Source organism: Somniosus microcephalus, chromosome 8 (assembly GCF_052327205.1).
Source record: "Somniosus microcephalus isolate GS21.2 chromosome 8, FLI_Smic_1.0, whole genome shotgun sequence".
Lineage (NCBI taxonomy): Eukaryota > Metazoa > Chordata > Chondrichthyes > Squaliformes > Somniosidae > Somniosus > Somniosus microcephalus.
The window spans coordinates 200,689,783-200,713,392 of record NC_140994.1 but is presented as its reverse complement, the minus strand read 5'-3'; the positions used below and the strand labels follow the sequence as shown (position 1 = coordinate 200,713,392).

Sequence of the window (23,610 nt, the reverse complement as noted above, 5' to 3'; positions counted from 1 at the left end):
CTCCAAGCCCTTTAAAGGGAGTAAGTTTCTTTCTCTTTAAAAATTCAGGCCCAGAAAGTCGATGACACCGTGCCCATATTTCAGGTGCAAAACAGGCACCTAAGTATCAAATATGAAGGGTGGGGGTATGTTCGTTCATTACGTGCTGGAAGTGTGCTGCCCACCATATTGGTAAAGGCAGAGAAAGAGGCATCCATCCTGAAAAAGGCGTTGGCTCCTTTGTATGTGGAAATAGGAGGCCTAACGCCAGATTTAGGCCTTCTTTCCAATGGGCTGCGGGCTGGCTGCATTCAGGAAACTTGGCCTACATGCGACCTAACCAGGGACCTCTTAGGGGGACTGCTGCAGGCCACCACCAAAAAGATAAACTTAAAAAAACACTTACCTGAATGTGGAGCCGGAGGAGCAGGAGCACACCCCCTAACTGCACTGTTGTTGGCTCCCGCTCCGCTCCCTCCCAATCGCAGCCCCCCCCCCCCCCATCCCGATCTTCGCCAGCGAGCAGCATGTGGACACCAGCAGGTATCTGCAGCTCGCCGGTCTCATGTACATGAGGCCCAGGACCACCTGGGCCTCAGTTTCTTCAGATCTCTCAAGTCAAGTTGTGCCACCTTACCTCTTAGTATTTCTTCAGGTATCCATACTTTTGATCTCACTATCTCCTCTGATCTCAAATGGAATTCCCACGCTTCTTCAATTGTTAAGCCTGCATCCAAGAAGCTTACATAGTATTTACAACACAGAAACAGGCCATTCGACCCAATAGGTCTTTCATGCCACGCATTCCCCTATCTACAACAACCCTTGCCTTTTAATAAAGTCCAGATTCATCCAAGATTTGAATATGCTGCTTATTTGTCAGCTGTGGCTCAGTTATCACCGGTGTCCTGGTCAATATTTATCCCTCACTCAGCAGCACTAAAACAGATTATCTGGTCATTATCACATTGCTGTTTGTGGGAGCCTGCTGTGTGCAAATTAGCTGCCGCATTTCCTACATTACAGCAGTGACTATACTTCAAAAAGTACTTCATTGGCTGTAAAGTGCTTTGGGATGTCGGTGGTCGTGAAAGGCGCTATATAAATGCAATCTTTTTTACCGTCTCTCTTTCTATTTTATTGACACTGCTGTGGTTAGTGCTCCTCAGAATTTTACTCTTGTCTTTTTCCTAAGCTGCAACTACCTGGTCTTACTTCCTCCTTTCTATTTCCTTAGTGGGTTGATGTGAGAACTCCACCCTCCTTACTGAAGAATTAAGCTGTTCCACAATTTTGAGGTCTTTTCCCCTCAGTGTTTCCTTTCTCCTACAATCTTTTAAAATGGAAACTTTGCATCATCTAGTAATTACTCCCTGATTTACCTGCTTGTTTTTTTTTTACTGTTTTCAGCTACATACCTTAGCCTTTCACCTTGGTTTTGGAATTACAATAAACTACATGTTAACTGCATGGGGCAGAATCAATCCTGCATGCCCCACTAGTGTTGATGCTGGTATAACCAGGCTACCCATGCATTACATTTTTATTTTTATTCTGACTCCCTTCTAAAACAACGGATAATAGGTAGAACAAACCAACTGCAGTAAACAGTATAGGGAAAGACATTTGCAAGTTGCAACCCCTGAGGTGTTTACTCTGCTACTGATTCAGAATCCATAAATTGACATGGCTATGCTATGTTTTGGAAGTAATATTTTAATGAAATATGGATCTAATCCAATCTCCAAAATAGTAATAGAGTATGGGAACTCTGCCAGTATCAAGAGTAAAATTTTTATCTTTATATATTTTAATGCATTTTTGCGCTCATCACAGAAATCACAGAAACCCCACAGTGCAGATAGAGGCCATTTCGGCCCATCGAGCCTGCACCGACGCATATCCCACCCGATCCCCATAACCCCTACACCAACACATATCCCACCCTATCACCGTAACCCCACGTATTTAATCCCCCTAACACTAAGGGTCAATTTATCATAGCCAATCAACCTAACCCGCACATCTTTGGACTCATCCATGCAAGAGATATTCATGGTGAGGAATCATGCAGTGTCAAGATCAAGTCTGACTCCCAGGCCAGATATAGCAATGCCAGCTATAAAATTAAAGCTCCCTTTACCTTGCCCAACAGACACACAACAGTATCCAGGTGGTACCGACTTTTCCTTGTTTAATTGGCATCCAAGACGAAATAACATTAAAGAGAGAATATCTATGTTTTTTAAATGTGAAATATATGCCTATAACCAAACTTGCCCCTCTTACTGTGAATTCACCTAGAGTGACAGTTGTGAGAGGGAGTCTATTGTGTCTGTCTATCCCACACACTATCTGGGGGAATGGATTTGTACAGCAGGTGGGCAGGAACGTTGTAGTCGACTCAACCCATCAACATTCATGTCTAGGTAGCTGCTTGAAATTTAATTGCAAATTTAATTTGCATATTATTGTGGACAATCACTTTTAACAAATAAAGCTCTACCACCCGTGATGGAATTATACTGCTTTAAATGAATATAAGCAGTACTGCAACAACATTAATGGTCTCTGAAAGAGTATTGTAAAGTTAAATAGGTTGAATGATTTTATGTAATTTTGATTGTTATTCCCTTTTCTTTTCTTAGCCCTGGATCCAACAAAGGACCCATGTCTGAAGGTGAAATGCAGTCAACACAAAGTCTGTGTAACCCATGACTACCAAACAGCTCTTTGCGTTAGTCGCAAGCAGCTAATGCACAGGTAAGAAAGAACTTAGAACAGCTTGCATTTATATAAAGCCCCTTAACATTAGAAATATACCTTCAGAGTGGTTTATTGTTGAGATAAATGAAACGGAGCGCTAAGTGGGGAATAGATGGAATGGATTTAAAGGGTAGTACCAAAAAGGAAAAGTCTTTAGTGGAATCAAAGTGGTGGCAGAAAGATAAAGCCGAGTGTCATTACTGTAACCATGGAACCTGGGGATAAAGATTCCGCTGCACCACTCCTTGGCATCTGCGAGGAGCGCATATCACAAAATTGTGCATTCCATCCCACGATTTTCCACCTGTTAACTTTATTGGGCTGAATATCATGGGTTGAGGTGCACAATATGTGCTCCAAACATGAAAAGAACGGTGCAGCAGACTTTTTATCCCCTGTTGTCATGCTTCTGGATGATTATCACCAAGAGGAAGCAGATAGAAACACAGAATAGTACAGCACAGAAAAAGGCCACTTGGCCCATCAAGACTGTGCTGGCTCATTTGAAGAGCAATCCAGTTAATCCCACCCCCCCACCAACCCCTCCAATTTTTCCTCCTTCAAGTATTTATCCAATTCCCTTTTGAAGGCTACTATTGAATCTGTTTCCACCACCCGATCAGGCAGTGCATTCCAAATCCTAACCACTCGTTGTGTAAAAACGTTTTTCCTCATGTCACCTCTGGTTCTTTTGCCAGTCGCCTTAAATCTGTGTCCTCTGGTTATCGACCCTTAAACCATTGGAAACAATGGGCTCGATTTTAACTCAGCCGTCAGGTGGGCTTTGAGGCGTGTGGGGGGTTAAAATCGCAAAACCTGGGGGTCGGGACCCCCCCCGGCCTGGTTCCCGACACCTAGCCATTTTAACCCAGGCATGTCTGATGGTCCTGAATCAGTCCCGCCTGCAACAGGCGGGACTGGTCTTTAGGGCCCTTAAACAGCACTCATTGGCCTTTATAATCCCATTTTAACAGGCCCTTGCCTGTTTAACCCTTTTCCCACGTAAAACACACCTGCTGCAGGTCAACCATTAAAGAGGAGATTTGATCAGCCATCATTTGCAGGTGGCAGGACTTTGTTGTTTCAGGCCTGGGGCAACTTTTACCAGGCTTAACCACACCTGTGGAAGGTTGGAGCCTCACACACTTCTCCAGTGTGACCTCCTGCGAAACCCTTCTCGCCAGCCTCACTCAGCGCTTCCTCAACTGAGGCATCTACCAGAAGCATGGGAGGCCTTTTTTTCCTTCCCTTCTTGGCATTAGAGGACCTCCAGCCCCATTCGCGAGATGACACACGCCACAACTGCAGCAGTTGCCATCAGAATTTTTATGTAAAACAAACAACTGATGGCATTTTTACAAAATACACAACATTTCACCCAAGTGACTACCCTTGTGACTATTTGTGCTTTATTTTCCTCTTATGCGTGCTCCTACGTAGTGGTTCCCCTGTGGCTTCAGCAGATGTGAAGGCCCCTTGCTCACTTTCCTGCTGCTCCTGCCTCGACACCTTTGGCGGGCATCCTCTGGGGTGGCAAGCCTGTGAGGGCTTGTCAGCAGTCTGCTGCTCCTGCGGCTGTGCAGGAGTTGAGACGTCTATCTCAGTTGGGTGTGGACTCCGGCGGGGCTCTGACAGAGGGCTCTGCAGTGGCATGGAAGTGTGAGCGCTTGGAGAGGAGCCCCCACTTCCTTGAGGTCTGCCACCAACCTCCCTCTCATGGGTCAGGTCTCCCTCAGTGCCTGCAAGTGGCTTGAGAGCACCTTGCTGCACATCAGGGGGGGCCATGGGGACATGTATCTGCAATGGCAGTCCTACTCAGAAGGACTTCCATGAAGGTCTGGTTTCTCTGTTCAATAGATGCCCATCGCTCCTCAAGAGATGTCATTCTATTCTGAACACTCACCATGTTTTCCATACCCTGGCGACTAACCTCCTCCATGGCCGTAGCCCTCCCCTCCTCTACCGTAGCCCTCCTCTCCTCTACCATAGCCATCCTCTCCTCTATGGTAGCCAGCCTTACCACGGAGGCAGCAATCATTTCCACGTAGGTAGCCATCCGTTCCGTGTTGATGCGTTCATGCGCCACTGACTCCACAAAGGCTCTGCTCATGTTCGCTATGGACTCCTCCATTCGCTCCACACTCGCAGCGACCTTGGAGACAAAACCTGCCAGAGACTCCTGCCTCTGTGCATGGAGTTCCATCACCTCTGATCTTACGGATGGACCCAGAGGCAGAGGGTCGACATGCAGCTGAGCCGAGCTGGCAGAGTCCTGCGCCCTCCGACGAGGACTCTCCACTGCTGTCCCTGTCTCCACAATCTGCTGATGCTCACTTGTGAGCTGTGATACACCAGGTGACATCCCAACTCTATGTCCCGAAGGTCCCACCGAGGTGTGAGTGTCTGCGCTGGTGCTGGGTGCGCTTATTTCTGCTGACGCTGCGCCCTCAGAGGTTGCAGATTCCTCTGAGGAGTCTAGCATTTCAGGCTCTTCCTCCTGCACACTGGGGATGGGGGCTCTCAATGGTCCTGTGGGGGAGTCGAGGAAAAAGTTAGAGATGTGATGCCAAGGTTACATGCACATTGCATCTTGCAGATGATCATAAGTCCATATGATGTAACTTCAGAATCATTATCAGCGACTCATGCAATGCCAGTGAGAGAGATGGAAAACTATTCTGTCACCAGCTCGCGGGGATGCACCTGTCTGTCCTTCCCCAACTTCCGCATCTCTGTCAGCCCCGACAATCTCCAGGACGCCTTCCTCCCAGGGGGTGAGCTGGGCTAATGAGGGCGGCCCTCCTCCTGTCCTGGCTCGCTCTCTCCTGTTGTGAGCTCTCTTTTCCTGCAATGAGGGAGCCAAGTGGAGGTTGAGTGAGAATGAAGGAGTGAGTGCAGAGATTGCATAGCATAGATACTTAGAAGGAGACAAAGATGGAGTGAGGTTGCAAGACCAAGGGCCCTCCCTGTGTGTTGTCAGTTGTGTTCAAAGCATCAGAGTGAGAGGGAGTGTGAGGGCTGCATGGTGGAATAGTTATGTGAATGTGAGCATAGAGAGAGAGGGAATGGGTAAGGGTGCATGGATGTGAGTGTCTAGTGGGATGTGGAGGAAGAGATTGCTAAAGCTGAGTGCTGGTGAGGAAAGGCAATGGGGATCAGATTGAGGGTGATGGAAACTTCATACAGTACTTACTTTTCCAGTGCGATGAAGGTCATGGAATCTTTTCCTGCACTGCATCCAGGCGCGCCGTGTGAGCCCCAAGGAGTTGACTTCAGCAGCCACCTGTAGCCACACAGCCTTGGTCTGACTGGGAGGCCTCTTCCTCCCTGAAGAAGGGAACAGGACCTCCCTGTGGGCCCTAGCACCATCCAGCAATGCCTGGAGTGAAGCCTCATTAAATTTGGGGTCAGCTCTTGCCCTCCTGCTGGCCGCTGCTCCTGCAGGCTCCTGTGCCATCTCAATGGTGAAGTTTGGAAGCCTGCAGAAGAAGCAAGGCTTGCTGTGGACCTTAAAAGCAGCAGCAATGATGACGTCATATTCTGCGACTTTCTGACTGGAAATACTCAATTGCCAAGGCTTCCCACACGTTGGAAATCAATTGGCCAATTGAGTTAAAATTGCATCAATCTCACAGACCCATTTAGATTCGTGTGGGAAACACTAAATTCGGGGAACCCGCCAATTCCCCACACCCGAGTTAAAATCGACCCCAATGTCTCTTTATTTACTCTATCTAAACCCTTCATGATTTTGAACACCTCTATCAAATCTCCTCTTAGCCTTCTCTGCTCCAAGGAGAATAACCCCAGCTTCTCCAGTCTATCCACGTAACTGTAATCCCTCATTCCTGGAACCATTCTAGTAAATCTCTTCTGTACCTTCTCCAAAGCCTTCATGTCCTTCCTAATGTGTGATGCCCAGAATTGGACACAATACACCAGCTGGGGCCGAACCAGTGTTTTATATTGGTTTAGCATAACTTCCTGGCTTTTGTACTCTGTGCCTCTATTTATAAAGCCCAGGATCCCATATGCTTTATTAACTGCTTTGTTAACTTATTCTACCACCTTCAACATTTTGTGCACAAACACTCCCAGGTCTCTCTATTCTTGCATCCCCTTTAAAATTGTACCATTTAGCTTGTATTGTCTCTCCTCATTCTTCCTACCAAAGACAAGTAAAACATAGTTCCTATTTACTGAAGACCTATTTCTTTAATCACAAGTGTTATTTGTGACATTTTATATTTAGGCAAGAATAAAATGCTGATTTTTCTTGTAAAATTCCTAATTAATGGTACTTAAAAGAGAAGTGATATCAGAAAGGGAGAATCTGAGTAGCACTGTCAGAGCTTGGGAACAGTTGCCTTCCTGCCTACCTGTGTGGCTTCTATCTGAGGAATATTGTCCAGTGCCAGGAGGGTCATAAAAATGGGAAAATGTTTAAAATTATGGGTGAAAATTATAACACAAAGTTTTAAAAAAGAAACTCTGCCCTACATAAAAATGATTAACTTTAGCCATTTATTTCACGTTGAATTTGTTTTAGGTTTTATTCTAATCCAAAAATGAACCATAATTATTAATGTAGTGTATGTATCCGTCTACCTTTAAGAAAACCATTGTATGTAACCGTTCACCTTTAAGAGAACTATTTTAGGTGTGGCACTACTTTGTTGGCTTCTGTATACTGTAATACCGACGGTGACCACACCGGTATATAAGTGCTGTGTCAGGATTTATTTGGCAGATTCGCCCTGACCTTCGAATAGTAAAGTCCTGTTTTAAGTTACTCTGGTAGTCTGTGTATTAATTAACTAAACAACTCACAGACTTTACAGTGGCGACGAGTCCGATCGTACCCTGCGGCAACAATACTTCCGAAGCAGTTAACGAGCGTCGAGAAGAGGCAACCGCCCTCGTCGTTCTGCTGGGAGAAAACTCGAGGCTGCAGAACTAGAAAGGAAGAAGAAGTTAGAGACAAAGACTTCCATCAGCAACAGGCACTGACTGTCCCTTCTGCCACGGTGAGGAGTGAGCCGATCAGCACTAGAAGCAAGGCGGCCACGGTGACTGTGAGTAAGGGAAAGTAAAAAGAATAACCGGAGGATAAGGGCGGTGCACTCGACCACGGTCGAGGGGGAAAGGAGCCGGACAGAAGTTGGGTCCAGAGGCGCTGAGACTGGGGCAGCGTGGAGCAAGGAAGCCGCGGTACAGACAGGCTGGGGACGCAACGGCGTCATGAGACAGCTAGACCGCGACCGGCGAAAAAGGCCGGGCAGCGACCGAAGCCACGAAGCGCTGCGACCGGGAGCGTAGGCGCGGGAAGATATAAAAACTCAGCCGCAGCCGGGGAGGGAAGCACCGGACTGCGAGAGGGCTGGGAGGCGCGATTGGGAGCCGAGCGAGCGGGAGAGGCAGAGCCGACCAAGGGAGACTGAGCGAGAGCCAGTCCAGCGGCTGAAACTGTTCGCCGTCAACGGGGTGTACCCAGCGCCGGTAGAGCCGAGCGAGCGGGAGAGAGACAGAGCCCAAGCAAGGGGAACTGAGCGAGAGCCAGCCCAGCGGCTGAAACTGTTCGCCGTCAACGGGGTGTACCCAGCGCCGGTTGCCCTGCCGAGAAAAGGGAAAGCACTGAAGCCGACGCGCAGGCTGTGAACCTGAAAGCCAGCGGCCGTCGCCCGTGGGGAAAGTGTACCCCTCCCGCCAGGGGAAGAAACGCGGGAAGCCGCCATTAGGCGGAGAAGAAGACAGAAGCGGGGAACCGCCATTGAAGTGGGCGGGGAGAGAAGATAAGCGCGGGAAACCGCCATTTTCGCGGGAACCGCCATCTGGAAGAAAAAAAAAAAGAAAATTTAAAGAAATAATCCGTGGTGTTATCAGGAAGAGAGGAAGATGCCTAAGCGTGGTAACATCAACGATTTTAATTCCGAGGTAGAAGACTGGGCCACATATGTGGAACACATTGAGATCTATGGTGAGGCCAATAAAATAGAAGAAGATGACAAAGCTATAACCTTGCTAAACTCGATGGGCGCGAAGACATACGGGCTCTTGAAGCATCTACTAGCACCAGCTAAACCGGCGGATCAGACTTTCGATGATATTGTTGCTGTCCTGAAGGATCATTTTAACCCCGCACCACTGATGTTAGTGAAACGATCCAAATTTTACGCGAGAACGCAACGGAAAGAGGAAAGCAACGCGGAGTACCTGATTGAACTGCGTAGGCTAGCGAAACACTCTCAGTTTAGGGAAAATCTGACAGAGGCATTGCGAGACAAGTTCGTGTGCGGGCTGTCAAAGGAAGGAACGCAAAAGCGACTACTCGAAGAGAACGACCTTACACTTGACAGGGCTGTCCTTATTGCAGCATCGCACGAAGCCGCAGCGAAGGGAACTGCGGAAATGCAGCTAAAGGCAGCGGCACTCAGTGTGGATCAAATTACCTCGAGTACAACAAAATGCTATCGTTGTGGGAAGACAACACACGACCAGAACCAATGCTGGTTTAAGAACCAGGAATGTAGGAAATGTGGCAAACTGGGTCACATAGCTAAGGTATGCCGGTCAGGGAAGAAGACCAACAACCAAAGGAAGCCATCACAGGAAAAGTACAACAAGGTACACAAGGTGGCTGAGAAGAGTTCAGACGAACAGAATTCGGACTCAGACCCAAACGGCCAGGAGCTGGGCAGTCTGAGAATTCACAATGTGAGTAAGGAAGCTGACCTACAAACTATCTGGGTCGTGCTAAAAATAGCTGGAGTCCAAGTGAAAATGGAGTTGGACACTGGATCAGCTCTATCAGTCATAAATCGAAGGGATTACCACCGGCTATTCTCACATATACCCTTAAGAGATACCAAGTTCGTATTGCAGACATACACGGGGCATAAAGTATACCCCATGGGGAAGATAAGAGTCAAGGTGAGAGATGGGGGTAAAGAACACCCAAGAATGAACTTATACGTACTACCTGAGGGAGGACCACCACTTCTGGGACGGGAGTGGATCAAGAAAATAGACATGGAATGGCACTATCTAAAAGCCATAACGAGTGAGGACTCGGTGCAGACAATCAGCTCAGATTCTGAAACGGATGACGATAAGACCAACCCAAATATGAAAGACAAGGCTAAAATGGACTTGCCGACTAAGGTTGGAAGAGCGAAGGCATGCATAAAGGCTTATGCTCCAGAGAAGAACAAAGTTTCAGAACAGAACTCCACCGAACAACGACAACATAGTTTGACAGAGAATTCTGAGTCTGTTCAGTTTACGGACATATCCATGACTGACGAACACCGAGCTCGGACTCAACTTTATTTCAAATTACGACAGCAAGTAGAACAAGTGAGTTACCGTCTCAAACAAGAGATGAAAACAATGAAAAAGTTCTATGACACCGAATGGGAGAATCTGGAAAGACAACAGAAGCAGCTAGCTCAAGCAGAGAGCGATCATAGAGCCATTGTGACCAATTACCGATCACATCTCCCTTATGCTGTTCAGGAGTTAGAATATTTGCAGGAAGGAGCAAATGAAGAGGAATCTTCAGGAAGCCAGGATCTTATTCCCGTTCTTCTCTACGACTCCTTACAAGCAGAGTTTGAGAAGTTGAAGGAACAGTATGAACAGGCCCAGGCTACAATCCTGGAGGGGATTACCTCGGCAACCTCCGAAAAGCTAGTTTCAGTAGAAGCATATGAGCAACTAAAGGTTGAACATGAGCAAGAAGTCCAAAGGCTGCAGGAAATTCTTGATGAGCTCAAGGCCAAGACAGACTCATCGGTAGAAGTTCCATCCATAGATGAGAAATTAGAGGTGAAAGACATGGCAGAACATGAAAGACAAGATGTCCAAGAACTCATAAAAATATTGAAGGAAACCCAAGACAAATATGAGGCGGCAATGACCGAGGTTCAACAACTTGAAGAACAGATTCAACTAGGGATCCTTTCAGTGGAAGAAAAGGAAACTGTAAGAAACACAGAGACTGTAAGAATGACCCCTGAACATGAGCTAGAGAGCATCAACGCGCAACTTCTCCGAGCGCTGAAAGCCAAAGTACAAGAGGAAAAGAAGGTGAAAGCATTGGAGGAAAAGGTGGATGAAATGGAGAAGACTCTGATCCACAGTGTTCCCGTGGAAGAGTTAACGGTCAGCCAACTCCTTCATATGCTGAGGGACAAGACTCTGCAATGGGAACAATCTGAACACGAGCTTCAATCTTCAAAGGGAAGGAGTTCGGAGCTCTCAAAAGTTATGGAAATAGCTGAGGTTGCAACACAGATTTTACTGGGATGCCAAAAGTACGCTGAATCACGTCTATGTGAACAACAGAATGTTGAAACAGCTGCTCCAGTAGAAGGATTGAATAGCCCGATCAATCAATCCCCGATGGAAGGGGAAGTATTGAAATCACAAATGAGGTCATTAGTGAAGGATTTGCAGGAAACCCAGGAAGAGCGGGATGAATATGAACGCATGAAGAAGTCTCTTCAGGAAAGATGTCTAGGGAGGGAACAACAGTCGGCTAACGTCCAGTTGGGTAAGGAAGAAGTAGCAGGCCCTCTCGCTAGACTAGTTCAGGACGACACCGAATATTACCATGACCTGTTGAGTGACATGGAATATTACGAGGACTTGGTCTGCCCAGCTTGTGATGAAAACTCCCAAAGTGCAGAAATCAGGATGAAGCACTTAAAGTCTAAGGAACATAGGGAGATGGTGGCGCTACAGCTGGCAGCTGATAAGGGAGCCCCGAGAGTCTCCAAGAAGCAGAAAAGAAAAAGACGAAGCAGAAGGTGATAACCATCTAAATCATTATCACTTCTACCAGATCATGTACGTGGGCCCTACGAAGGGAGCCAAATCAGTTGGCAAGTAGGAAAAATTACCAAGGCAGTCCAGCTGTTTGTAAAAGTCAGCACTGCTGGTTCAGCAGGACGGAAGTTCAAGCTGTTAAGTCAAGGGAAAGACTATTGGATGAGTCACGCTAGCAATGTGAACCGGCTACACCACAGAGATGTTGTTCGGACCGAGTCAAGACCAGAGACTGAATCTGTGAACTGTTCCCGCAGAGACTGAATCTGTAAACTGTTTCCCGCATAGATTATACCTGTGAATTGTTTTACATGAAGTTGAATATATGTTATGTTTAATGGGGGACTAAGTATGTTGTAAGCTAAAAAGGGAGGATTGTAGTGTATGTATCTGTCTACCTTTAAGAAAACCATTGTATGTAACCGTTCACCTTTAAGAGAACTATTTTAGGTGTGGCACTACTTTGTTGGCTTCTGTATACTGTAATACCGACGGTGACCACACCGGTATATAAGTGCTGTGTCAGGATTTATTTGGCAGATTCACCCTGACCTTCGAATAGTAAAGTCCTGTTTTAAGTTACTCTGGTAGCCTGTGTATTAATTAACTAAACAACTCACAGACTTTACAATTAAGGTTTAGAACTTCATGTGGAACAACATTCAGCAGCTCCTGTTATTTTGTAAATTTCATCTTGCATGCTGCATGACAGGTCCGTTCTCAACCTAACCAGTCACCTATTTGCAACCTTTATTCAGTAAATACTAGTGTTAATGGAATGTCTCTAAATAATCATTTTTTTAAATTCACTTTCGCGATGTGGCTGTTGTTGGCATTTATTACCCATCCCTAGTTGCCCTGATACAATTGAGTGTCGTGCTCACCCCCTTCAGACGGCAGTTAAGAGTCAACCACATTGGTGTGGGAATAAAGTTGCATATAGGCCAGACCGGGTAAGGACGGCAGATTTCCTTCCCTACAGGACATTAGTGAACCAGTTGCATTTTTACAACAATCCAACAGCTTCATGGTCACATTTACTGACACCAGCTTATTATTTCCAGGCTTTTAAAAAAAACTGAATTCAAATTCTCAAACTGTCGTGGTGGGATTTGAGCTCACGTTCACTGGATGATTCATCCAGGCCCCTGGATTACTTGTTCAGTAACATAACTACTGCACTACCATATCCAATTCTCATAGCCAAAATAGATACAGGAAACTTTGCGATATCCGGCACCGACGGGACCGGTGTGATGCCGATCTATGAAAACTTCCGGACAGACCAGCACTAATGTTGAAGGATACGGAGGTTTTCATCTCCATATCTGACAACAAACACTGTTGCTTAGCAACAGCTTGTAAACAGTCGGCCCGTACCTTGGCAGCGTCTCTGTAGCTTAGCAACAGCTTCAGAGAGGCTTTCCAGAGACTGACTGTTTAAAAAAATGCTAGGAGAAGAAAAAAAAAGAAAAAAAACCTAACAAAACGGCTGCTGATTTCTGCCGTTAGATCGAGGTTTCCAGCCAAACAACCTCCGGATAAACCAAAGTTTCCTGTATTCGTATAAAATTGGATATTTTCAGCCTCATCAGGGTAAAGCATTTTTTTCTTCTGTTCCCACTGCACCAGCATGCATTTTGTGTTTTTAATTCTCTCACAAACCATCCTTTTATCTTTCCTCGACAAAACTGTTATACACCTCTCTAAAGTCAGTGGAAGATAATATACTGACAAACCATATAGTTCAGGCTACAAATGTTAGTTGCTGTTTACTCAGAGACAGAAACAATACAGAAGCAAAATGGATCAATCAGGAGATTGAATGCAGCAAAAGAATATTTGATCTCTAAACAGTACTTTATAACAGTTTCAAAACGGTAAAAGTTCCATATCTTAGTAGTTCTCTGTGGTAACTTTGTAACTTGGACCACGTATCCCTGATGAAAGGCTTTTATGTGACAAAGGCACTTCATGGCGTCCCTGGTTAACCTGCAGCCCGTACAGTAGTAATACAAATGAGGAACTGGCAAGCGGGGACTCTCATCCGAGTTACCGCTATCTCTCTCCTCCCTTTGATCTAGACAGGGACAAAAGACAGATTAAAAGGTACCTCCACAGTTGCACAAAACAGAGTTCAGTAACACATACCAGACAGGTTTCCTGATTCCATTTTCAAATCTCTAAAGTCTAGTGTTGTGGTGAAAATAAATTCACATCTAAACCGTGTAAAAGTAAAAAGATGCAGTTTATTATCAGAGCTCTGGGAGAAGAGTCTCAGACCCCGCAGTCTGTGCAAGCACCTTCTCGTTCTCTCTTGGTTGGTACAACTTTTTATTCTATTTTCATCCAATCACATTGTATTACAATAATCACCTGATCACATTGTATTACAATAATCACCTGATCACATATGGATTCTTTTCAGTACTAGTAAAGGTTAGTTACATCTTACTATGCCTTTGGTCACAGGTCAAATTCCCATGACCCCTATATTCTGCTGTGTCTACAATTTTTAGCTAAAGCAGCATCTTCCTTATCGCTTACGCAAAACGCACATATTCTGTCTTGTCCCACAGCTGCGTCTTATCTCGGTTTTGCAAAGTTTCTCTACACACTGTCCTTTGTGCAAAACTAGCGAAAGTAGCATGAAAGTCTTTTTCACATGAGAAAGTCTTTTTCATAAAAGAAAATTGTTATTCTGAGAGGGTTCATTTTAACCCCTTCATCTAGCAATACTACCAAAATTGGTAAGAGTCCTCTTCCTGATGGAATAGCCATTACACATAATGGCTTGTTGTTTACAACCGCACAGCAGCAAATGATAGGCCAGTAGTCAATCTTATTTCTGTCACCAAAGTGGACTGAGCATCGTGGGTGACCGCTTTGCAGAACACCTCCGTTCAGTCCGTAAGCATGGCCCCGAGCTTCCGGGCGCCTGTCACTTTAATTCTCCGCTCCACTCCTACCCTGATCTCTCCGTCCTCGGCCTTTTACACTGTTCCAACGAAGCTCAACGTAAGCTCGAGGAACAGCACCTCATCTTTCGATTAGGCACTTTACAGCCTTCTGAATTCAACATTGAGTTCAACAATTTCAGGCTATAACCTCTGCCCCTATATTTTGTTTCCTTTTTTTCTCTCTCACATGGCAGCTGTTGATGATTCTGCCATTATCATTTACACCTCATCTAGAGTCATCTTTTGTTTCTTAGCTTGTCCAATTACCATCTCCTTTTGTCTTGCACCATCATCCCTTTTGTCTTTTGATCTCTCCTGCCTTCCACCCTATCACAGACCTTCCCTCCTCCCTTTCCCTGCCCCATACTTGCTTAAAAATCTGTTACATCTCTAACTTTTTCCCGTTCTGATGAAGGGTCATCGACCTGAAACGTTAACTCTGTTTCTCTCTCCATGAACCTGCTGAGTGTTTCCAGTATTTTCTGCTGTTGTTTCAGATTTCCAGCATCCGCATCATATTTTGCTATTGTGAAACACTAATAGGTGGTCCTTGTGCAGTACATTTTCTATAAATCTCTTTATCTTTTAGAGATGGTGCATTTTGATTTGAAACTATTGACAGTGTTACAGAATTTTTTATTTATTATTTGGTATTTATGTGATTGCTCTTTGGATTTCTGCAAAGCTTCTTCAAGTTAAATATTGATAGCTGAAGTGCTAAATAAATTTAAATGTCACAATTGATTCCATGTAACTGTAATCCATAAAGAGACTTTTACTGTGATTAATTAAAGATTACGTTGTCATTTTAAAATGACTTGATATAATCTATCAGTGCTCTTTTATAAAAGAAGACAATTAGCCATGAAACGTATGCACTAAAACTAGGACATATGAAATTTCCAATTGAATGTATCAGTAACAAATGTATTGATTAAGCCTTGAAATTATAGTTCTAACCTGAAATTTCTAGCATCATATTTATACTGACACTCAAAAACACAATGGTCAAAGGTTTCTTTTGTGCTGTAGGTGTAGCAAAGTCATATGTCTGTTTATAAAGAACAGGTTTATGGTTTTGTTACACCTAATGCACAGAGGAAACCTTCACCCACATCCCCCACCCAACCCTATTTCCTTCTGGTCCGCCCCTGGAAAAAACTCTCACAATTCACTTACAACTGCACTTTCAAAATCCCAACTTTGGCCCTCCATTCACCATGACATTTCTGCAGCTGCCGATCTGCTCAACCTCACCTCCACCTTTGATGCCCTAGTCCCCATTAAAACCATTACTCTCTCTCACCCTGGCCATTCCCCATTGCCTTCAGTACTTGCCACAAACTCTGTTCCCTAGCTACCGACTCGATCTCTCTCCCTGGCAACTGTCTGAGGCTGAGCCAGACTGTTTGCAACCTTGGTGTCATATTTGACCCCTAGGTGAGCTTCCGACCACATATCCACGCCATCACTAAGACCACCTACTCCCACCTAAGTAACATCGCCCGACTCCACCCATCTCAACTCATCTGCTGCTGAGCCCCTCATCCATGCCTTTGATACCTCTAGACTTGACTATCCCAATGCTCTCCTGGCCGGCCTCTCATGTTCTACCCTCCGTAAACTTGAGGTCATCCTTGTTTTCAAATCCCTCTATGGCCTCGCCCCTGCCTATCTCTGTAATCTCCTCCAGCCCTACAACCCTCCATCTGCGCTCCTCCAATTCTGCCCTCTTGTGCATCCCCGATTTTAATCGCTCCCCCATTGGTGGCCGTGCCTTCAGCTGCCAAGGCCCCAAGCTCTGGAATTCCCTCCCTAAACCTCTCTGCCTCTCTATCGCTTTTAAGACGTTCCTTTTAATCTATCTCTTTGACCAAGCTTTTGGTCATCTGCCCAAATATTCTTATGTGGCTCGGTGTCAAGTTTTATTTGATAATGCTCCTGTGAAGCACCTTCGGGTGTTTTACTGCATTAACTGCGCTATATAAATACAAGTTGTTGTAGATTAAAGCTGCAGCTCTGAGTATTTCAAATTCACATACTAATATGAAATTCAAATTTTTCTCTGTTATGGATCTTCTATTCTAACTATTCTATCTATTCTCTATATCTAACTACTGATCTTCTATTAAGAAAACATGCAGTAATGCATGAGGAGCGATTGGGTCGATTAGGCTTATATTCGCTTGAGTTTAGAAGAATGAGAGGGGATCTCATTGAAACTTATAAAATTCTAACAGGACTAGACAGCTTAGATGCAGGAAGGATGTTCCCGATGGTGGGGGAGTCCAGAACCAGGGGTCACAGTCTAAGGATAAGGGGTAAGCCATTTAGGACTGAGATGAGGAGGAATTTCTTCACCCAGAGAGTGGCGAACCTGTGGAATTCTCTGCCACACAGGGCAGTTGAGGCCAATTCATTAAATATATTCTGGAAGGCGTTGTATATATTTCTTGAGGCTAAAGGGATCAAGGGTAATGGGGAGAAAGCAGGGACAGGGTACTGAATTTGGATGATCAGCCATGATCTCATTAAATGGCGGAGCAGGCTCGAGGTGCCGAATGGCCTACTCCTGCTCCTATCTTCTATGTTTCTAAGTGTCAACATGCAGCCCATAGTACATGTAACACTCGTGGGGATTCTTTTGGACTGAATGCACGTAAAGAGTGCAGCTGCTCTCCTGGAGGACCAGTGAGTCTGCCCTTTGATGTTGCCTTTTTTTTGCTGCTAAGCTTGAATACTGTGTTGCCTTCAGGCCCTTTTGGTGTAAATATCCTGGGGTCAGGAAAGTTGCTGCATAAATACAAGCAAGTACTTTCCTTTCCTTTAAAGTTCTTGGTAGCAACCTGCACTTGACCTTCCATCTTTTCAACTTTCTGTGTGTGAAGCAAGTTTCTTTGATGTTTCAGTACTGTGGCAGTATGACTGAGGAATCTTTGCTGGCTCCTTATGTAGGTAATATAACGTGTAGAGAGAAGGGAATAAAGTCGTTAATCGTTTTAATTTTCCATATAGGGATGTGTGTATGTATGTGTATGTGAATGAAAGAAATGTAACTGACCATATAATGCATTCTTTTTGCCTTTCACAAGAAGCATATGGCATAAACAAGCAACATGAAATAACTACAATTCCTTCTACAAGGCTGCATGGCCCTTGTGAGCTAAACAGACTCTGAGGGATTGCTGGTTGACATGGTACCATTGACTAAGCACTAGCAGCTCCTATACTAATTAAGCTATTGCTTTCAACAGACAGCAGTAATTTTGTACGGTCCAATTAGTCGTGAAAGTGATGGACAGAAAAGCTAAAAGCTGCTGCTCAGCACAATCAATAGCATGCAACTAAAGAGTACTTGAATGGTTCAAATGGATTCTGGGTTCATCTGGATGACGTGGCAGCACGAATGCCACCACCAAGTGGTAATCATCTGGGAATTATTTCAAATTGGATATGAATTGTACCGACAACTTTAGCATAATTCAATAGCATGACATTTGTACCCTGGGATTAAGCTAAAAAGACTTGCTTCCAAATGAAGGCGATCAGGAACCACACCTTTAAGGCACCATAATTTGGGGCCAATTGTTTCCATTGTTATCTATGAGTGCTGAACTTTGTAATCCTAAAAAATGATGACATTTTTAATGTTTTCAATGATGAAGTCATTAAAATTTCTGTCTCAACCACTAACCCTGGAAATGAATTCCACAGTCTTACCAACACTCTCTGTAGTTTTTCTTGCTCTCTGCCCTAAATCTCTTGGGGGGGGGGGGGGGGGGGGGGGGGGAAATTGAGTTGTGCTTCCTTTGGGGCACTATGCGCCCTGAAAAAATTACTGCCCCCGCGGCCGAAATTCATCGGTAGTGCCCCAAGAAGGAAGCAGGGAACTACGAGGGAACGTCGCGCCGTGCTACTGCAGGCCTTCCTCCCCTTCTTAAAGGGGAGGAGCCTTGTGCAGCGCGACCCGGGGCCCAACTGGGCACCAGGGATCCGAGTGCCAACAAAAGAGCCCGGCACTCGAGAAGTGTCAGGCTCACGGAGCGCAGCCGGCACTCCACGGGGGTGCTGGTTGAGAGGCCGGGGACGGCAACGGGGGCAGGTGCTGGCAGGCGGCCAACAACAAAAATGGCCGCCCAGCACCTCACCTTTAATTAGCGCCGCCCTGGCCACAGGTAGGCCCGCCTGACCCCGTCGGACATTGGGCTAGATTTTCATTGAGGAGGTGGGTAGGAGGCGGGACTACAACTTTTGGGGTTGTAGTCCCGCCTCCATCAAGTTCTAGCCAACCCACGCAATTTAGACTTGATTGACCTTGTTGAGCCCGCCCAGCGGGCTCAGCAGGCCAATTAAGGGTCACCCAGCAACAGGTGACGTCACAGATTGAAATTTCATGTGTCAAGACTTTTTGACAGATGAAATGTCAGTGTTTGACAGCTGTTTGAAGCTGTCAAACACTGACAATCTGTACTCCAGGTTAATTCCTTCCTCTCAGGATGATTTAGAGATCTCCCTGGAACAGAAAGCAGAGGCTGCAGATTTTGACAGCTGGCGGCCATTCTGCTTTCTGTGCCGGTGAGATAAGGGACTCCCGAGACCTGAAGGAAGGAAGGCTATAAAGGTAAGTAAAGGTTAGTAGAACTTCTTTCAACACTTTACACAGACCAAACACACTTACCTCTGCACTCATGCACCCATCACTCACCTGAACACCGAACATCTCGACCCCTCCAAGCCCTTCATCCCGACGGCCCACCTCGCTAACTTGGCTTGGTTTGGAGCTGTCAGGAATCCCACATTTCAACAATGAAAATAGGGATTAGGCTAAAAACTGCCTGTTAACTACTGTTAACAGGCAGTTAATTGACACTAATCGCCTTTCCGCCTCGGGGAGGCAGGTCCCAGTGCGGGGCGGGTACCCGCCTCCTTTGAAATTGGCATGGAGGCGGGGTGGGGTCGGGACCCCCGATTTCGGGATTTTAAACCCCCCCACGCCTCCAATCCCAACTCGACGGCCCAATGAAAATCCAGCCCATAGTGTCTGGCGGTAAGTCGGGGCGCTACCAAAGATCGCGGCCGGGGTGCTGCGCACTGCGATGACGCCATCACTGGCGCCGCAGCGCCACGGGGTGCTAACGGTTACTGCCGCCGCTAACCTCCCGCTGTATTTTGCGGGAGGCATTGGCGGCGCCGCGCCCGGGCGTTAGTTGCTTTGCGCCCCGTTAGCGCAAAGCAACCGAATTTTTAGGCCCTTATGTTTAATTTTTTATCTGTGGTGCCTAATTCTAGACTCTCCACTACTGGAAACAGCGGGGGCGATTTTGCCAGCCCTGGGGAGGCGGGTTTGGAGGCCAGACTGCTGGGAAAATGGCAGAATCTGGGGCAAGGAACCGATCCCACCCCCAACCCGCCTCAGTGCCATCTTCCCAGGAGGCGGGCACCCAACCTGCGCCGGGTCCCCGAACCATGCCGCGTCCTGTCTCCTGGAGGCGGGAAGGGGATTACAGCCATTGTACTGCCTGTTAACATGTAGTTAACAGGCAGTTAAGAGGATTATCCCCATTTTTTCAACAGAGGTGCGGGCTTCCCGACGTCAGGAAACCCTGCCAGGGTCAGCGAGGCGAGCAGTGGGTCTGTGGGGGTGAGAGGGGTCCAAAAGTGCGCTGTGGAGTTGAGTGATGGATGCAAGTGTGGAGAGGTATATATGTGAGGTGAGTGAAAAGTGTTGAAAAAAGTTTCCTTACCTTTGTTTCTTCCTGCAGGCTTCAATTGTTGGGGATCCGGAGGCTCCGACATCTCCACGGCAGAGATGACAGAATGACTGCTGCATTCTCTGATGCAACAGTCATCTGCTTTCAGCTCAGAAAATAGGTTTGGTGAGTCTTGAGTACAAGAACTCATCAAACAACAGAGAATGTCAGTGTTTGACAGCTTCTCAAAGCTGTCAAATGATGACCATTCATCTGTCAAAAATTTTTGATAGATGAAACGTCATATGCTGACATTCTCTATAACCAGCTTTCCCTTAATTGGCCTGCTAAGCCCGCTGGGTGGGCTTAACAAGGTCAATCAAGGGAAAATAGCATGGGTTGGCCACAAGTCGATGGAGGTGGGACTAAAACCTGACAAGCAGCGGTCCCGCCTCCAATGTGCCTGCATTGGCAAAATCACCCCCAGTCTGTTTATTTCTACTCATCTTTTCATAATTTTAAACACTTTTATCGTATCGCCACATACTCTACATCATTCTAATGCAAAAAGTCCCATTTTGTATTTGCATTTTCTCGTGTCAGGCAGTATCCTGGTGAATATGCAGAATTATACCGTCTCTAAAAGCATGAATAGGAATCACCTAAAATCACAAATTTCGCACAACTTAAATAAAAATAAATCATTACATTTTCAAAATTAATTCAAATACAATTAAATTAAACATTTAAAACAAAAATGTAATTTTTTGAAAAATACATTTAAATGTTTAAAAGGGGCTAAAAATAACCTATAACTCATTTTAAAGTTTTTTTATGTTTAAATAGTTTTTTTTAATATTTTAATATTTCTTTAAACTCTTACACTGGTAAAAGAAGGCCCTATGCCTGCTTTTACTAGGCATACAGTTTCATGGGCATTCGCTGGGCAGTAATTGGGCAAATAGCCCAACTCTCCTCCTGCGAATGTCCATTTCCCGGGGATGCGGTGGCTCTGTCAAGCTGAAACTTGACAGATCGCAAGTTCTGGGTTTTCGGGCATGCACAGCCACGTATGCACCGCGTCCACCATCATAGGCCCCGGAAAATCTGGGCCATTATCTTTCCTATAGTATGGAGCTCAATACAGCACACAATACTCTAACTCAGGTCTTATTGAGGTTATAATATAAGTTTATAATTACTCCTTGGTTTTTATATTCTATATCCCTTGTGATAATACCTAGAATTTCATTAGCATTTTTTTACAGGCTCATCAACCTGCGTTCTGCCCTTAATATGCTGTGAGCCTGTACCCCAAATCCCTCTGCTGTTCTGCAGCACCAAGCCTATTTCCATTCTGATTATTATTACTGCTGTTATTTTTTTTGCCCGATACGAGACTCCCAAAACAAGCGCTCTATTCGGAGCTCCGGCACGGCAAGAGAGCCCCAGGTGGGCAGAGGAAACGCTTCAAGGACACCCTCAAAGCCTCCTTGAAAAAGTGTAACATCCCCACCGACACCTGGGAATCCCTGGCCCAAGACCGCACAAAGTGGAGGAGAAGCATCCGGGAAGGCGACGAACACCTCGAGCCTCTTCGCCGGGAGCAAGCGGAAGCCAAGCGCAAGGAGCGCACGTCAACCCAAGCACCCCACCCACCCGTCCCCTCAACCACCGTCTGCCCCACCTGTGACAGAGACTGTAGGTCCCGCATTGGACTCATCAGTCACCTGCGAACTCATTTTTAATGTGGAAGCAAGTCATCCTTGGTTCCGAGGGACTGCCTAAGAAGTATTTTTTTTTACTAAAATGGATCACGTCACAAGTTATTAGCATTGAATGCCATCTGCCACTTTTAACCCATTCCCAATCTTATCAATATTCCTTTGCAGTTTTCTTCTGAAGAATTAACTGTACCCCTATTATGGTATAATCAGCTAATTTAGCACCACTCCCTCTAGGCTTATATCCAAATCATGTCCTCTGTGTAGAGGATCAGTCCCCTTGTGCTGAGCAGAAGATCAGTATCCTCTCTTGTTGCTCAGAGCACTGCCATTCCGCCAGCTCCAGGCTCCCTTCACCAGCTCCATCTTTTTCTACAGTCTCCCTGTGTGTGCAAAAAGAGCAAACACAAATGCCCCTCAGGCACTGAATTCAGAACATTGGCCTACTGTACAGATGTGTGGCAGTATCTGCATACATGTCAATCTTGAAAACTAATAATAGCTGCAGAACAGCTCCAAAAAAAAAGGCAACTCAAAAAAAAAAAAATGTACAACTCAAAAACAGCCCTGAATATAAGCCTCTGATCAGGGCCAATGCTTTGCGGTGACAGAATAAGATAAATTCTGTTTTCCTAGATGGGATTCCAAGGATTTGCACCAATGTTTTAGGATCATATAACACAAACTGACCACAAGCAATTCAAGAGCCCTCATATGAACGTCACCAACCTTTCATCACCTATGCTGAAGACATTAAGAGTGCACCTTGTTGGAGAACAAGAATAGCCAGAAAACATAAAGAAAAATACAGTGAGCTAACATATAGGAGAAAACATGGTTTGATGGCAGGTGTGTTCAATCATTAAAATGCCAATCCGTTATACAATGCCACTTTGTTTGCAGTGTGGTTCTGTAGTGGCTACTCAGTCGGCACTGTTAGGAGTAATGTATATCAATGTTGGCCAAAGGTTGGAAGGAATTTATTGCAGGCTTTCTATGGGAGTAGCCTGTCTAAATTGCATCCAGTGGTATTCCTTCAGCTTTTTATGGTGGTAGCCTTTCGAACCCCATCAGTTACAGACTGGTACCTTTTTAAGACTATCTCCATGTGCATCATTGTCAACATAACTCTTGATTCTGCAGTTGCTCAGATTTTTTTTTTAATTTCCAGGGGTTTCAACATTTAATCCCTCAACTCACCTGATTTGAAGCTAAATATTTGGCTTTTCTTCAGTGCAACCACAGTAACAATATTTGTATCTTCTGAGCACTTAACCCCCATCCTAAAAATGTTTACATCTTCTTTAAAAATGTAATTAAAAAATCAACCTAGTTTGTTTCAGTACTCAGCTTTAAATAGATAACCTCATTATTTGCATATATCATTCCATAAATTAGAACCAGGCCAGTCTACTCTCAACAGCGGTTAGAAAACAAGGATGAGCTTCGATGTGTTTCTCCCATGTACATTGTCTATCTTAGTCCATGCTTTCATCACTACAAGGCTTAACTTCTCTAAAGTTTTCCTAGATGGCTTCTCCCCAGATCCCTCCACAAGCTTCAAAATGCTGTACATAAGAACATAAAAACATAAGAAATAGGAGCAGGATTAGGCCATTCGGCCCCTCAAGCCTGCTCCGCCATTCAATAAGATCATGGCTG

The 23,610-nt window shown here is 45.4% G+C and overlaps 1 protein-coding gene across 3 annotated transcripts in view; it reads left to right on the top strand.

The window, feature by feature from the left end:
* spock1 (SPARC (osteonectin), cwcv and kazal like domains proteoglycan 1) overlaps positions 1-23,610 on the top strand; it is a 729,362-nt gene that overhangs the window by 463,486 nt on the left and 242,266 nt on the right. For all 3 annotated transcript variants that reach the window (XM_085995597.1, XM_085995596.1, XM_085995595.1), the window contains exon 4: positions 2,628-2,742. In XM_085995597.1, the coding sequence (XP_085851723.1) occupies positions 2,628-2,742 (115 nt within the window). The remainder of the gene's footprint in view (positions 1-2,627; positions 2,743-23,610) is intronic.